This window comes from Chrysoperla carnea, chromosome 5 (assembly GCF_905475395.1).
Source record: "Chrysoperla carnea chromosome 5, inChrCarn1.1, whole genome shotgun sequence".
NCBI classification, from domain to species: Eukaryota; Metazoa; Arthropoda; class Insecta; order Neuroptera; family Chrysopidae; genus Chrysoperla; species Chrysoperla carnea.
The window spans coordinates 25,045,989-25,063,069 of NC_058341.1; the positions used below are offsets into that span (position 1 = coordinate 25,045,989).

The 17,081-nt window shown below is 27.3% G+C and overlaps 1 protein-coding gene and 1 long non-coding RNA gene across 4 annotated transcripts in view; one reads left to right on the forward strand and one right to left on the reverse strand.

Annotated features, from left to right (window-relative positions):
• The window catches only part of LOC123300367, a 91,047-nt gene that overhangs the window by 38,549 nt on the left and 35,417 nt on the right, over positions 1 to 17,081 (reverse strand). The window contains exon 3 of the long non-coding RNA XR_006535382.1: positions 14,048 to 14,171. This is a non-coding gene — a long non-coding RNA (uncharacterized LOC123300367). The remainder of the gene's footprint in view (positions 1 to 14,047; positions 14,172 to 17,081) is intronic.
• The window catches only part of LOC123300364 (scavenger receptor class B member 1), a 98,086-nt gene that overhangs the window by 37,972 nt on the left and 43,033 nt on the right, over positions 1 to 17,081 (forward strand). Inside the window, exon 1 of one of the 3 annotated variants that reach the window (XM_044882932.1) lies at positions 719 to 821. The exons of the other annotated variants lie outside the window; for them this stretch is intronic. Within the exon in view, the coding sequence (XP_044738867.1) occupies positions 764 to 821 (58 nt within the window). The 5' untranslated portion in view covers positions 719 to 763. Of the gene's footprint in view, positions 1 to 718; positions 822 to 17,081 lie in introns of those variants that run through there. 3 annotated transcript variants of the gene reach the window in all.

The following is a 17,081-nucleotide window of genomic DNA, read 5'->3' on the forward strand; positions in this document are numbered from 1 at the left end:
TAACATGAGAGGAAGAAAGCAAGACACAGTTATGTATGTAAATTTTATAATCAAAATGAATATTATTATATTTGACGTAGATTGAATCTAATATTACTTCTTAAAAAACTGAAGTCTCTCTTCAATATTAGTAGTTGAGTTCTCTTGAATACGTTCTGCATAGTAATAATATTATTGCAGCTAGTTGAATAGTGAATAGTACGGAAAGTACCTTTGTAGGCGCACAGTCGATCAAGTGTGCCTTTCTCAAAATACAACTACATATAATAATTGTTACCTATACTTTAATTACTTTAAAAATCATATACATATTTACCTTACATTCATACTTCATCAACTACAATATTTATAACAAACCACTAACTTGTTAAGAACTATCAATCATAAGGACGACTGGTTCAGTTCATAGCTAACACACAACGGACACGATTGTTGTTGTACAAGAAAACATTGTTTAAAAACAACACAGTCGTCGTATAGACCAACCACGAACGAGAACTGTGGTGCTGCTGTTTACTTGAAATGCGAGAATAATCAAAACAATATAAAAAAACAATTGACAAACTAAAAACTTTACGCGGTTTTTATAAAAAAATAATAAAATAATATATGTGCTGTGAAATGTTTTTTTAAAATTAATTATGTTGTTAATTTTTTAATCAAGTGTGAGAAATTTGTGGTTTTATATTTTTGACAAATTTTATATCTTAACATTTTAAGTGATTTTTTTTTACTTTTAAATTATTATTAAATAATTAAAAAAATGAAGGGTCAAGAAAAATTATGTGCAAAATTATCAAGTGCATTTTTACGGAAGTGGTGTAAGTAAATAATAAATATTATATATTTTTTAAATTAATTTATGTTAATAAGTCAAATGATTTATAATATTGTATTTAATTGTTATAAAGAAAGCAGAATCGTTATTATTTAAGAAATTGTTATTTAAAAAAATATTATAGTAAAAAAGCTTATTTAGTAAAACAGTTATCTTGTTCTTTCTCTGATCAATTCGTTAAATATTTTTACAGTTACTTTAATAAATAATTTTTGTTTATAATTGTTTTTGTTCATATAAAAATTCTTTCTTGCTATTGAGATGTTACTCAGTCTATTCGGTTATTCAATCGCAACGTTTCGTCTTTATTTTAGACTTCCTCAGGGTTGTTGAAAACACTATTTTACAATTGTACGTTTAAAACAATAAAAATGGGCAAGATAATGAATTCAAACTCGTTAAAAAATTAGTAAAAATTTTTATCAGAAGGTCAACAGAAAGAACATTTATATGCGAAAAGTGTTTAGAAGTTCTTCAAGGTAGTTGATGTTTTATTTTTTGCATAATTATATGATTCTAAGGTATACACTAAAATTCTTTTAGCACATAAAGTTTAATAGGCGTAATATATTTAATTGATTTTTTATTTATAAAATACTTTTCATCTCATTAATAAAGTGTAATTAAATTATGCATACAATATCAACTATTAATTAGCGAAGCACCTTGTGCAATTAGTGTCAATAATTTCTAGTTGGTGCGTACATGTGACACATTGATGCGCAAGTTTGATTTTAAAAATTATTATAGAAAAATATTCTATAAAAACAGAGAATTTATACAGATGTATAAAATATCTTGGCTATCCAAACATCAGTCGTAAAGCAACATTCTACAGTACAACAATAGTACAATAATTATGGTGGAAGCGCTAGGAAGGCTTAACTAAATGATATAAAAATTGGGAAGCTTACTTACTATCTAACACTGTGTACTGAAATTGGCAAACATATTAGCGATAAATATCTATCTAGGGACAAAGAAGCGTTTTGAAAATAATTTCTTGAAATTTCAAGTAGGTATAGTTATTAATATGAAAAATTCCTTTCATAAATTATGATTCAGGTTATAAAGCTCACACCTAGTTTTACTCGGAAAAATAATAAATTGGAATTCGTGACCCCAGAGGAAATAATTCATAAAATCAAAGAACCGCAGATATTATCGTGTTAATATTAAGTATACAAAAGTGTTTTCAATTAATAAAATTTCCACATTTTGCGAGCCTTGTGTCTAGAATACATAAAGTTGATCATAAATTTCCATAATTTCCATTTCCATGAATTATTTCCTTCAACGATAGGAAAAATTTGTTACAATTTTATTTTAACGATTGTTCTCTATAGCACTTCTTTTGGTAAATAAGTGACGAAGGCTTAATGGAAACTATTACTCTCATTCCGGTCTCCAAACATGTTACAAAGACTTACGCATTTTCTATACCTGAAGAGTAAAAAGCAAAGTTTCGTAGAGGAAGTCCTAAAAATGGAATTATATTTGTGTAAAATAAAATAACCAAGGAAGAGAAAGCAAAATGATCCAAGTCTTTAGAACAATTTGCTTTAATTGCCTAAAGTCTTTCTTCAACAAAGTCCAAAATTATAGCCGACATTGTCGCCCTAGTCTCCTGACTATATCGATTTATACTAATTTTGACACCGAGTTGTTGTCTTAATTAAACAAATAATCACTTCTTATTTATTTTGAAATCATACTAACGGTTCAAAAACAGTTAAAATTTAAAATATTATATTCTTTGATGAAATTTAATAAACTTTCACTTGGATTAAGACGACGAGAATCATCATGATATGATGAATACAATACAATACAATGGCGGTTACTGAACTATAAATATATTTTTAAAATTTGTAAGTCAAACATAATTAAAAATGAATTAGAATGAACTTGAAATATTACTATCAACAACGTACACAGATTATGTGTATCTACCTATTCTTGTAATAGGGGTATTGTTTTACAAGAATGTTAATAGTTCTTTTGTTTTTATTGCCTATATATAGGATTAATTTTCGAATAAATATATTATGCGTTTATATATAGTTTTGTTAATATCCTGAATTCTAACAGAATATTTCTTATGACTTAATCGTTTACTTACATGCTTATATCCGCAAAAAAATTACATAAACGAATGTTACGACCACTTAATGGCATCTGAAAGGTCAAAAGATGCCTAATCGTTGACAAACGAGAAAAACTTATTAAAATTGATTTTTTTTTTGGATTAACACGTGGTAAAGTAGCCAAAACTATGCCGTAATTATCCTCGCAGATAACATGCGGATAATTTTGTTCTTTCTATCCAAAAATTAGTTATTAATACCATAAATAACTTATAAATGTTTATTCCTCTGTTTAAAAATTAATATTTGTTTAACCCATGACGGAAAATATGCAAGGTAAGCAAATATTGAAATTATAAAATAAATTTTAATATTTTTATCACGTCTAAAACGAAAAGTATACAAATAAATTGAATCACAGAGAAGTTTGATTAGGAATATCAAATCAGAAGATTTCAGTTGATCTAATTGGACGTTTCATATCTTCATTCTGACTTCATCAGCAACTACAAATTATAATAGTTCAATTTCCCTGTGATTCAATTTGTTTACAGAATAAAGTTTCCAATATGTGTTTGGTAAGTGAAGCCTTGAATGAGTGAAATGTTAGTTTTAACTGTTATTGATTTTCCAAAATAGATTTTCCTTTCAAAAGAATGAGTAACAGAAAATAAAATAGTCAATACCATATGTAAGTTTTGAAAGAGTTTTAATATATGCAAGGATGTAAACTTATGGATGCGTACAAAAGGAGCTCATATATTCAATGTCATGCAATTAAAAATTCACTTCCCTAATGGTCGGGTGGATATCTTGTGTAATCTTAAATTATTCAAAAGCATAAAGTTCAAAAATATATTTTTTTCTTTTGGTAAATATAGCCTTGAATCTTTGAAATATTAAACGAAATATTTATAAAAATAGCTTTTAATTTTGTTTGTAGTGTATGAATAAAATTGTTGATAATTAAATAATTAATATTAACTATTTATTAAGTATTTTGATACCTAAGAAAAATTAAAATCCTCGAATGCTCATTAAAACACAAAAAAAAGAAATTTTTTCTCAAAAAATGAAAATTCAAGCAGAGTATTTCAACAGTAAACTCTGTTAGTTCTTACATTTTTTTGTTTATTGGTATCATATTAACCAATTAAATAATAAAAAAAAGTTTTGAATTTACAGTTTCAGGTTTTAAAACTATTAAAAAAATTTCTTTTTAAATATATATTGTAAATTATATGACTTTTATTTGATTAATATTTTTCAAAACTTTCACTGTGACTCAAGTAAAATATCAATAAGTTTAAATAAAAATTCAAAATTGAATAATGATTTATATTCTCTTAACTCAGATCAGCACGATTCATTGCCATAACGATGACCTGTCATAAAACTATTAGATGCAAAATTATCCTTCTCTAAGCAATATTAAAAATTTTGATAAATTTTTTCAAATTTTTCATTGCTTATTCCAAACTGAATAAAATATTAACAAGCTTTCATTGCAACTAAAAGCCCGTGCATCACTTAGTGGTAATATGAGCGACTCTTAACTGACACTTATATGTAAAAGTGAAGAAATAATAAAAAATATTATGAGCCATTTGAGTCAATATGAATAAATTATTAATATTATTTCTATTGCTTACAACATTACCCAAGTAAAGATATCTACTTTCACAAAAATTTAGAAAAAGATCAATGCGTTACGTCAAAAGGTATTCTAGCAAATTAAGCGATTTTGTTTATTTATTTATTTCCTTCAAAAAAATCTTCAGAATATCCAACTTAATGTTAATAAAATAAAATTCTGTGAATTCAGTCCATTATCGTTTTTAGTTTTTGGAATTTATTTATTCAATCAGAGTAAATTTTACTTATATTCTATGAATTTAAAAAAAATTATTTGAATCTGAGAAATAGTTTTTAGATTATAATTATTAGTAAATTAACATGAACAGTAAAAGACGTTTATAGTTATTAAAAGTGACCGGATGATGCATTACTAATAGATTTCACCTCTCTGAATGTTTTTGAAAAGAAATAAGCATATTAATTGTAAAATAATTAATTAATAATATTAACAGTAATTTAATGACATGGTTTTTCTAATCACTGTCAGCTGACTCATTTTATTTATAAATTTTAATTAAAATTTAACACATTACTTTATATTTTATAATTTTAAATCGTATAGTAGACAGAAAGTATTTTAACGGATATTAAAATTTGTTAAATAATATATAAAATAAATAGTAATAATACTTAATACAATACGTCATCATCCTCTAACTGAATTCATTGAGAACAATTAAATGTTATTCAAGAGTTTTTCTACTGAATTGTGTGTTGATTATTTGATTACTCATTGTTTCCTCTATATAAACAGGTTTTATTAGAATATTTTGTGATTTATCATCTTAGAATTTACGCATATTTATTTGCTGATGATGCTTATGGTGACAGATTACGTAAGGTTAAAGTGATTGTCCATGAGTAGGATATACTTAGACCAAAAGGCTCGGTCTATGGCGATGAATATCATGAAAATTTTAGTACAAGAGAACATTAATATCTACGCTTTCACGTTATAATGCAGTTATGCAGTGCGTCAACATTGATGTTTCTGTCTTCAAGCTAAAAATTGATGAAAAAATTTAAGCTTTACAATACATAAAAGTTTTTAAATTAAGTATCTAATATCTAGGATACAAGGGAAATTTACAAAATTTAAAAAACCGCCCACAAATTCGGGTACGGAAACCTAAATTCGCATTTGAAACATTGTTAAGAACAGTCTCCATAAAATTGCTTTTTTCCTTAAAGCCTTTTCCAAACTGAGCCAATTTGGAAAATCATGATCAATTTTTAGTTTTTTCGGTCATAATCCTAAATTCGCACTTGAACAAAACCAAAAAAATTAAAATCGTTTCATCTGTTTAAGCGCTACGATGCCACAGACATAATTTGATGGGATGTTGTAAAGTTTACCCCTACCAATATTTTTCTCCACAAAATTTGTCATTGCCAGAGGCTTCTTTTTCCGAAAATGATTAATATCTTCTTAAGAAAATCAATAAACCAGAAGTTAATTGAATAATAAATCTAAAATATCCTCAGTTCTTTTTTGCCTCAACGTATCCACCTTCGCGTTCCATACATGTAAGTAATTGCTTTTTTACAAAATTCCTTAAATAAACTCCTACATATGTCGGGAGTGATTTCTTGGATCATTTCGATTAATATCTGTTCTAAATGGTTTACATTCCTAAACGACCATCAACATTCCTATGGAATTTTTTTTCAATTTTTGAACACCTTGTACATTCGATGTCTAAAGTGAATATCTGAGCTTTTTTTCGTAAACTTTATAATAAAAAAATTTTCCATATGTAGCAAACTTAAGTAAACACGCTGTATAATATTTAAAAAGAAACTATTGATAATAAATTTTAAATATCTGTATGGAGATTATATGAGTATTTTAAACCAAAAGTTTGAAGATTGAATAATAATTCGTATTGTATTGTCTTTTAAAATGCACATTAATATTTTGATAATATTGTGTTATTTAATAAAGCTTTTTGATAAGGTCAGAAACATTTATTTAACAATGTTTTTTTAATTTATTTTAATATAATCAAAAAGACATAAGTCAGGTATTGGTTTGTTAGGTACGTAATACCAGCAAACACCGTACTCCGCGTTGTGTCTCTATACCTATAATAATCTACCTACTTGTTTTTATTATTAAAACTTTCACATTCTTCTATCAAGTTAACACATACAATACACACATTTATTTTGAATATTTATGAAACCAAAACAAAGTTTATTGGAATATTTTTGAATAATAATTTTGGGTTTCTTTTTGAGAGTAACACAAACACACAAATAAGCCTTTACTTCTGATCGATCTAAGAAACTGATTAAGTAATCTTCATAACTCATATCAAAAATTGCAAAAATACTATTTTTTGTTTGCTAATTTCTATTAGCTCAGTTAGTTAAGGCGTAACCAATTCCGTCCGCGGTATGCTAAGGGTAGCGGGTTCGATTCCCGCCGTCGCAATAAAATTAATTTAATTAATTGTTGTGATGGGCTGGTGTAGTGCATGGTATGTGCGTAAAGGAAGTGCACTCAGCCTCTGAAATTGAGGAGCTGATAAATGAAATTATCAGCGGAAAGGTGGTAAAACACTCATATGGTATCACAATGGGCTCTATAGCCTCAGTGTGTCCTTCGTGGACAGCTAATATAACCTAACCTAACCTAACCTAACCTTGCTTGCTAATTAGAAGTACAAACTTTCCAAATTATTTTGGGTAAAATTCATAGTTTCTGACGCTATGTAGCAAATAGTAAAGAAAAATTATTTTTGAATAGATCGAACAGATAACAGACTTCAAAGACTTGCTTGTATCTTTTTCTATCAAAACAGAATTTAGCATGGAGTAGCTATTGTAGAACGTTACAGTATCTATCGGATCTCCCTGTCTAATTACTAGTTTAAAATCATCCGTATTTCTTTGCCTATTTTAATTTTACTTTATCTCATCTCTTTTACGGCATTTTCCAATTTTGTTAAAAAATTTGAAAAAAACATCACGCATATTCTCTATTGAAACCTTAACAAGAAAAATATTCGTCAATGCGAAACCCCTGTTTACTTTTTTGTTCAACGAGTCACCATCACATCACGGCTGCCAATTTACGCCCCCCACCCTCATAGAAAATTCTAGCTCTAGAGACAAAATCGTTTTAACATACATACCAACATCAAGATTTCTAAAATTGAACTTGATATAATAAACTTTCAAGAATTATTTCACGGCTTAATTTTGCTTGATCTAAAAGCATTTTCCCGATCGAAAATTTCGTGATGCCTTCTCTATGGTGACACCTGGTAAATTTTTGATCATTATCTGCCAAATGATATTATTTATGCATCAGTGTTTGTCAGGCCTGCTATTACCAAAATATTGTTTATATAACCCAAACAATATTCAAATTACGATGTGACAACAAATAACAAATTTACAAATTCATTTAAATAGGTACTGATTACTGAATATTAATTTTAATTTTAATTTTATTTTTTTAAATGTTTATATTTTATTATTTATTTATGTATATTATTTACAATCTAAAATTAACTAACAACATAATCAATTTAAATTAGTAATTAGAATTTCATAACACTCATTTTAATATTTTATTTTATTCTACACCATGGAATGTAAATTTATCATAATAAACCAAAAATAAACAAAACAAATTCATAAATAAAATATATTATTGCAATATTAATTTTATTATATAGTTGAACTAAAATAAATGGCATAAAAATTCAAACCATTTTTTGCAGTATGAGGACGACCTATTTATAGATTGAATTACGAAGTTGTTGTAATGGAAATGAAGGACACAGCGCTGGAAGCCCAGGCGTAATCGCAAAAAGAATTTGTTACAAGCCCTATTTTATTTGCCTTAGAGTTATTCTTAACTAATCGTTTTCTTTTACTGTTATTCACAAAAATCACCATGCCATACTTTCCCGACCGTTTCAAATAGTCTTCATTCTGCCAAAAAGGCGACATATTTTTAAGTCTAAATTTTGGTAATATTGGTTCCTGGTCTAGTGAGAGTAAAAAGTTGTTAGACTTATGAAATAAGCATCGAAAAGTGAGGTGTACCAATTTCATATTAGGTACAAAATATAAACGTCAGGGTTTTTTTTACATTTTGTAAATGTCACCATTTACACGGATGTCGTTTGAGCGTTTGGCACCAGTAATTTTTTATACTTTCAATTGAAATATGTAATAGTACATATTTATAAAACATTACTGGAGTAAGAAGAAAGAGTAATTTAGTGAAAAATTTAGATTTGTTTTCATATTGAAATCTGAATGCAAAATATGTAATCATTGAACGAATATATGATTTAACCTCTATATAAATACAAAAATAAAATTTTTAATAAAGAGAAAAGAAATTGATGTCAAAATTTTGACCATTAAATGACTCGCAAGATGTTGTTTATGTTATCAGTTATACAGAAATGCAGGGTTCTGAATTTCGTAGTTTTTGGATCAAATTAGTTTTAGAAAATAAGAAGTATTATTTTTCCAAAGTTCCCTTAAATCCAATTTTAACACAGCAATAGGGGATCGGACTAGATTTTTTTATCACTTCAGGTGAAGAGTTTTGACTGGACTTGTAGAAAAGTGAAGTGGGATGTTAAAATTATTTACTAGTATGCAAGATAAAATGAACGTTTAAAATTCCTAATTAAACAAAGAGAAAGATGCCCACTAGTGAGGTCATACGTGGATATCTCCATAGCGATTACATATAAAATTTTGTTTTGCTAAAAAAGAGATGAGAAACCTTTGAATGCAAGCTTAGATTGTTTATAACTTCTTCGTTTTTTAATCAATTTTAATTTAACTTTCGAATTTTGTCATGATATCAAGTCTTATTTGACATTTTTATGCGTAATATGGTCAATTTGCCATCAGGATTATCCCCTATTTATATATGATTGACAGCTTATAGTCTATACATATACAGGTTATGTGGCGTTCGTATTAGATATTTTATTGACAATATCACGAATTTTCATGATTTGAGTAATACACGAATGCAGAGTACTTTAATAGAAAGAATAAATATATTTATTATGTCGGCAAATATTATTAAAATAATCATAATCAGTCATAATACGACATGCAACTTTTTTTTGCAAATGAGTAAAAATTATGAATTGTTTTATAAGCTATCACGCAAATCATAAAATTTTAAAATTTGAATTTAATTATTTTTAAAAACTGATGGACAATATATTTTGATATTAATAAATTATGTTGTCTTTTTAATTATCCAAAATTTTATAATAATGATATAATAACATTTATAAATGTCAAAATCAAAATTAATTCTTTAGAAAATTACAGTAGTTTTCCAAATTTATGGTACATTTTTATAGATATACCATTAATAGATTTCGCTTAGGTACATTCAATTTAATCTAAAATAGATATACTTATTGTATTGACTTGAGCCCCCATCGATTTATTACTAGTCAAAAGATAATGGCCTAAGTCTAAGAAATAGTACGATATAAACTACAATGTGTAGGAGAAGGCTGTTTATAACTGTTATAGCTTTAAATATGTCTTATGAGGTAGCGGCCTGGAGAGAGAGGAAGCGATATGACATAGAGATTTCATGGTTTTCAAATTCAATCAAAATTTACAAATAATGGGCTTTCATAAAATACGTCACGCAAACTATCGTTTCTTTTTGTTATCCTTCTCTTCCCTTTCATCACGCAGTGCCACTGTTTTGTGGCACAGTCACAGTCTAAATGGCAGATGATTTTTCTGAAAAAAGACCGCGGTAGAAAGACCCAGATGATTTAGTCGAAGACAAAATTCTGGCAGATTGATCTAAAAGTCGAAGAAATTCAAAGCTGTCAAGTAGTAGTATTAAAATTGTATTTTGTATATGGATGTATGATGTAATTTTATCTCTGAAAAATGAAATTAGAATCAACGCATGAATAATTGGAGCATAAAAATATGAATTACAATATATAAACAAAATAAGATTTTGGTAAAAAAAAAAACAATTACCATAACCTTTGACTTAACTGAATAGGAAAATATAATATGGCTCGATTCAGTTAATCGTTTAAAAATCGTGACTGACCGTTGTATTTCATGGTTAAAAATGATTACATATTGTTTTTATACAAAAAAAATTATCTTCTCACATCTGGTTAACCCTACAGTTTGTTATTTCCGTAGTAGATATACTAAATAAGTCAATTTTTGATATCGAAGCTGTAGACCTCGACCCTGTCTATATCTTTACATTGCAAGGTGATCATTAATTTTTTTGTACCGAGGTTAAAAAATTTTTACAAATGGGAAAAATACACCGTAGTTTATAATTTGTGCTGAGAAAATGGCATTGATACCTTGATTCATTATAAACTGAATAAGTTGTTACAAATATTGTCAAAATAGTTTTTTCAATGACAATCCTATACAAGAATCCTAAAGAGTGACATGAAAAATGCACGGGATTATTGTAGACTGCTTGTAGTGTCTATCTGGAGTCTACGATATTTATCTGATATCTGATCCACTTCAAGCTATAAGTTAGTCTTTTTTTAAAATTTCGTTAAGGATGTACGAGCGCCAGGGCAATTTTGGATAAAAGGCTTGATTTTTTTTAAATATGAAGTTGGACTACTAAATCAATTCTGGATATTTTAGAGGGGAGGGGGGTGTTGCCCGATATTTTTAAATAAATAAATGACTTCAAAAGTAGGCATCTTTAACATTGGTTTTAACGTGAAGATATAACAAATTTCATCATCAAAGTTGAAAATAAGGTACAAATAATTCCAACCTTAAATCTAAAATTTCCTTGGTGCTGCTACCTTAAAGATAAAATCAGTGTTAAAGACATTTTTTGTATAATTTTTTTTTTTAAATTATTTTTTCAATTTTGATTGTTAATTATGACATAAAATTCGGACTTCTGCCATAGTTTTCGAATTATCGGTTTTTGAAAATTTTGGTTTAACTATTCAGTCTTCGGTATTTCGATAAATAAGCCAAATATCGAATATATTTAACAAATTATAACAAAATTCATCATCAAAGTTGAAAATTTGATACAAAAATGTCAACCTATAATCAAGCCTGTCAAGAAACAACAATTTTTATTATATATATTTGTTTAAAAGCAATTCATAGATATGCAAAATTCACAATAAATCAATGGTTAATTTATTACAAAGATGACGTCATTGTATTTAGTAATTTTATTGACAAATATATGTATATGTGGTTTTAATATAATTAAGTAATAATATAATAAATATGCCTAGTATATTTTTTGGTTAAATCATTAATTTAATTTCAAATATTATCTAAAATTATTATAAAGGAAATTTAAAAAAAACCTGTTAAAAAATCAACATAGTTACTTTTAGCCTCCTATACAAAATTTTTCAAGAACAATTATAGATTTTCAAGTTTTAAAATAGTTCTCAAAGAGTCAAAGATATAGATATAGATTCATGTAAAATTTGTATTTCCTGGTTTCGGAAATATATTTGAATCTTAGACCTCGTACAATGGACGTTCAAGGTGATTATAATACATGATTGTATAATTTTCTATTTTTTTTTTTCAAGAATGGTTCTTTCTTTTTTTTTTATATAAAATTCATATGTGTAGAGTTATATGAATGTATGTAATATGTATATATTTTATAAAAAGTTCAATATCCCCTGCTTCTTCATTCTCCGGGAATGTAGCAACACAAGATTAAGTATTATTATGTGTATACCTATAGAATAGATATTTTCAACGGATGAAGAGTGTACGATAGGAAACCTTTCAGTAATATTATGATGTTTATTTACTAATACTTAAATACAAGTTCATACAAAAGTAATCAGCCTTATCTCATTTTACAAGTAGCTGTTTAAGAATATATACCTATGTACTAACAGTTATCCACCTTCAAACATCGTACAGAACTATTCCGGTGTTTATCTTTGTGAAAACCTAATGAAAAGCTATCGAAAACCATATGGCCGGCACCTGTTACTAATGATCAAATGATCATTCTTAGATGAAGTACATAAAATTCTCAACTGTAAATTACATAAGTTAATCTAAACGATTTTCTCAGTTGAACAGATATGTGATAAGATAAAAACAAAAACTCAATATATCTTGTATATATGTAAAATATATCAAAGGTATACTAAGTTTAGTCCCAAGTTTGTAAAGCTTAAAAATTTTGATTATACGAACAAAATTTTGGTATAGGTGCTCATAAAATCACATAATTAGTCGATTTCACAGATCAATTGGGGTTTGCAAAGCGTTGGAGACAGAACAAAAAGTTTAAATGTAAAGTTTAAACGTTCCTTATCAAAAAATAAACAACTTTAGTTTGAAAATTGTTTTGTAAACGCCACTGTTCTCCATGAAGGTGCAAATTAAGACAAAACTTTGTTGTCTATTTTCTCCAAAACTATAAAAGATAGTGAACTGAAAATTTGCAAGTAACTTCAACTAATAGTCTTGCGAAACATTCTCGAAAAACGAAAGAAAAATTCTAGAAAATACTTTCGAAAATTTTCGAAAACCAAATCAATGACCCTCAACAGTTTCTATACGGGGTATTTCAACAATTAAGTCAGTCAATTGTTTGTTTTCACTTGTTTTTAAAAATAAAATCAATAAAATTTAAACTTCTATGTACTACTATCAATTGAACTGAGATGTCAAGTATATAAGCAACAAGTCCTTACAAATAGAGTAGAAATAAAATAAATATACATAAATATATCAATAATACAACTTGTGAATCAATTTGTAATTCTCTATTATTACCTGTACTTCTTACAAAGGTATTATATCTTTAAAATCGAGTGATGACTTTTGGGCTACTTTGTATTTAAATATGTACAAGTATAGATACTTATTTAGTATTTTATGCAAACATTTTATAGGTATAAATGTCTTTTATTTTATTTTAATGCTTAAAAAAAAAGAAAATATTTTACATATTTTATTAACACGTGTGAAAATGTTATAATCGCCTGCCACAACCATTTTATACCACATTCGAAATGAATTGAAAACACAAAAAAGAAAAATAATCGCTTTTATAATTCATTTAGAACATTATGCATTTTATTTCCTTGACAAAGTTATCTAAAAATTAGAATCCGTTATTGTTGATTACAATGCAAGAAAAAATTCATTCAAAATCGAGAGTGAAAATAATTTTGAATGAAATTTTGATAAAGCTTAGGCTTAGTTTCTAATGTGGGCACATAAGAGTAGCAATCTTATAAGAAAAATTGTATATGTGGAAATGTATATTGTGAAAAATTGTATACTCCTCAAGAGCTCACCATCGTTAGTTAACCCGTAAGTGATCAACTTATTAAAAGAACTTGAGGTCGCTTTTTGCACATTATTTAAAGTCGATAAAAAAATTGATCACTTTTTTATCTATCAAGTAACTTTTCTCAGGTTTGGAATCTCAGATAAAAAGCTTAAACATGAAACTTACCACTTAACCATGAGTACCCAGGGGTTCTTGGGTCCTTCAGCTGTCCACTGGGTCCTTCAGCATGTAATTCACCACTTGGAAAATGGACACCGCCCTCGTTTCAAGTTTGTTGGAAAGAATCCCACTGCAAACAAGTGAAATTTTGTATAAATTGTTTTGATCCGAGGTACATGATAAATCATAGATATATTATCTGTAAAAAGAGCAATTAGAAAATTAATGTTAAAAAATGGATTGCCTAGCAATGGAGGCTTATAACTAATAATTTTTGTGACATACAGAATCTAAGAGTATAAGAAAAACTGAAATTTTTGTTTGCACAATTTTCTTACAAATTATCATTTGCAAGAAACAATACTATTATCTACAAATTGTTGAATTGTAAGAAATTAACTAGACTGCGTGGGAAAATCGTATTAATTTCACAAATTATTCGTGTAAACTAATGGTGCAATTTTATACGTGACCTTGCCTGAATATTTTGACATTTTTCGGATATATTACATTAAAAAATTTACATTTTAAAGTTATTTGTTAAATTGATTGCCTGCTTTAACTACTTTTTATTATTTCAGCGAAAATTAGCACAGGCACCTATGCATACAGCTAATAAGAAATACTGATGTTGTACAATGAAAACACGCATGGGATTTAAAGTCTTTTAGCAGTTTTTAAATACTTCACGATATTTTGGCACGATAAATTACGATTACGGAAGTACGACTTTTTAGATGTTCTTTAGAAATTTAACAGTTGTTTTTAACTCATCAACGGTGTAATTTTCGAATGTAGTCAACTTTTAATTTTAAAAGAAATCTGTATTTGTTGAAAATATTTTTTAAAAACTGTACTCATACTCATTTGAATAATTTACATATAACTTGTAAACGAGAGAGTCGTTTTATATATTTTATATAATTTCATATTAGCACATTCATTAAGTATCAGAATTAACTCTTAAAAACTGGTTTTTATATACACTTTTTTTTTAAAATATAAAATAACACTTCGTACAAGTCCAGCTTGTAGATAAATAATTGTGAAATGGTCGATTGATTGCAATTATCTTCTCACAATTAACCACAAGTTAATGGTTTGTTTGCAAATATTTATTTTTTAATTAAATAAATAAACTGTTTTTCCTTCCAACTTTTTGAACAAATCTACAAAACTATTTCCTGGCCGAAATTTACTATATTTACGGTAACTTGTATATTATTTACGTTCGTAACTACGAGACGATAAACACATACCAATAAATCAAGAACCTGAGTCAGTGGCGTAGCTAGACCCCTCTTTCGACGTAGCTTAAACTTGCATTGGCTATTTGACTTAATTAAGCAAAGAAGAAGATATAGTTTAGTGGAAGTTAGTAGAAGATAGAGAAGACAGATACGTCATTGTCCAATATCACCATAGATACATATAAAACTTTGTTTTGGTAAGAGAGATGGACAACAATCTTTGAATGCTGACAACTCCTTCGTTTTTTAATCAATTTTAATTTAATTTTCAAATTTTGTCATGGTATCAAGTCTAATTTTACAATTTTTATGCGTAATATGGAAAATTCGACATCAGGCAACTACCGTAATACGTGTAGTAAGAAGAAAGTTGTCTTAATTTGTCTTATTTTCAATAATTTCTTGATTCAGTTGCGAGATTACACCTTTTATTACAATTGGGGTTTAGGAATTGTACGACAATATTGAAACACTTATAAATTTTGTTTGTAAATAACTAATTAAATTTTATATTGACACACATAATAAAATTTTTGCTGACTTCATTCGTAAATTGGTGTTTATTTTATTGTTTTCAATTTTGTAACAACATCATATCAATTAGAAATAAATAAATTACTCACTAATTTAAAATTATTATAGGTATTGTTCAAGTGTAAACATAGTAATAATTTCATTAGTATTTTCTTTAGGAAATAGCATAGAGCAAAGATGTAATATCTAATATACCTTGAATTATTCTGTGATTTCTTGCCCAATACTGTTGTTTGCTGGGCAGAATTTATATAGAAATGAGGGTATTTTATCAGAACGCAGGTAGGCTGTAGACTGACTGCAATGTGGTTTTGTGAAAACAGTAAAGTAATTAATTATTCTGATAATTTACAAGCTGCCCAATGACTATTGCATATTGTTTTATAAATCGTACTCAACGTAAATCATTGATTATAAGTGAGTGCGCTCAGAGCAGTGGATGCCTGTATGAAAAACATATTTACAATGTTTCAATCTCAAACCATTGTGCCAATGCCATTCCCATACAAACTATAATGGCTGCATGTTGAAGAAAGCTCCTACAGGTACAACCGGTGGCAATGATCAAAAATACTTTAAGGTGTGTCTCATGGTACATTATAATATTGTACCATGAAGCACGCTTCATGTACCATGATTTACTCATTTTTAGCGATAGTTGTTTTCATTATGAGACCATAATGAAGTAAATTCTTGAATTGAATTCGTCATTCTTTATATCTTCTATTCAATAAGCTACGAAGTCTTCCCAGTATGTGTACCTTTATTTGGAATTATCTTTATTCCACAAAATGATCCACACGGATATATTAAAAAAACAGTTATATTTCTATATAATAGTGTGTTTCACATAATATTTTCATAAATATTTTCACCAACTACTTAATATTGTATTTCATAAAATGATAACAAATTTCCCAGCATTGTCTCCAGATTATTCAAACAACAGTATTTTTGCATACAAAACTACTGGTAATTGTTGTAAGACAAAAGTACAATATGCTACACATCAAATTATTATCATTATATTTAAAAATATGTCAATTATATTATTTGTACATAGAAGTTAATGACCAATTATATTATGAGTACTTAAATACTATACGGTGATATATTCATTATAGATCGGGTGATTATAACAGAAAAAATGGAATAAACCGGAAAAATTAAGGTTCTTGGTAACTTTTTCCTTCTTTGATATTTAGTGCTGTTGTGCCTTTGACTGACTTTACCCTCAAAGTTGAAAATAAGATAAA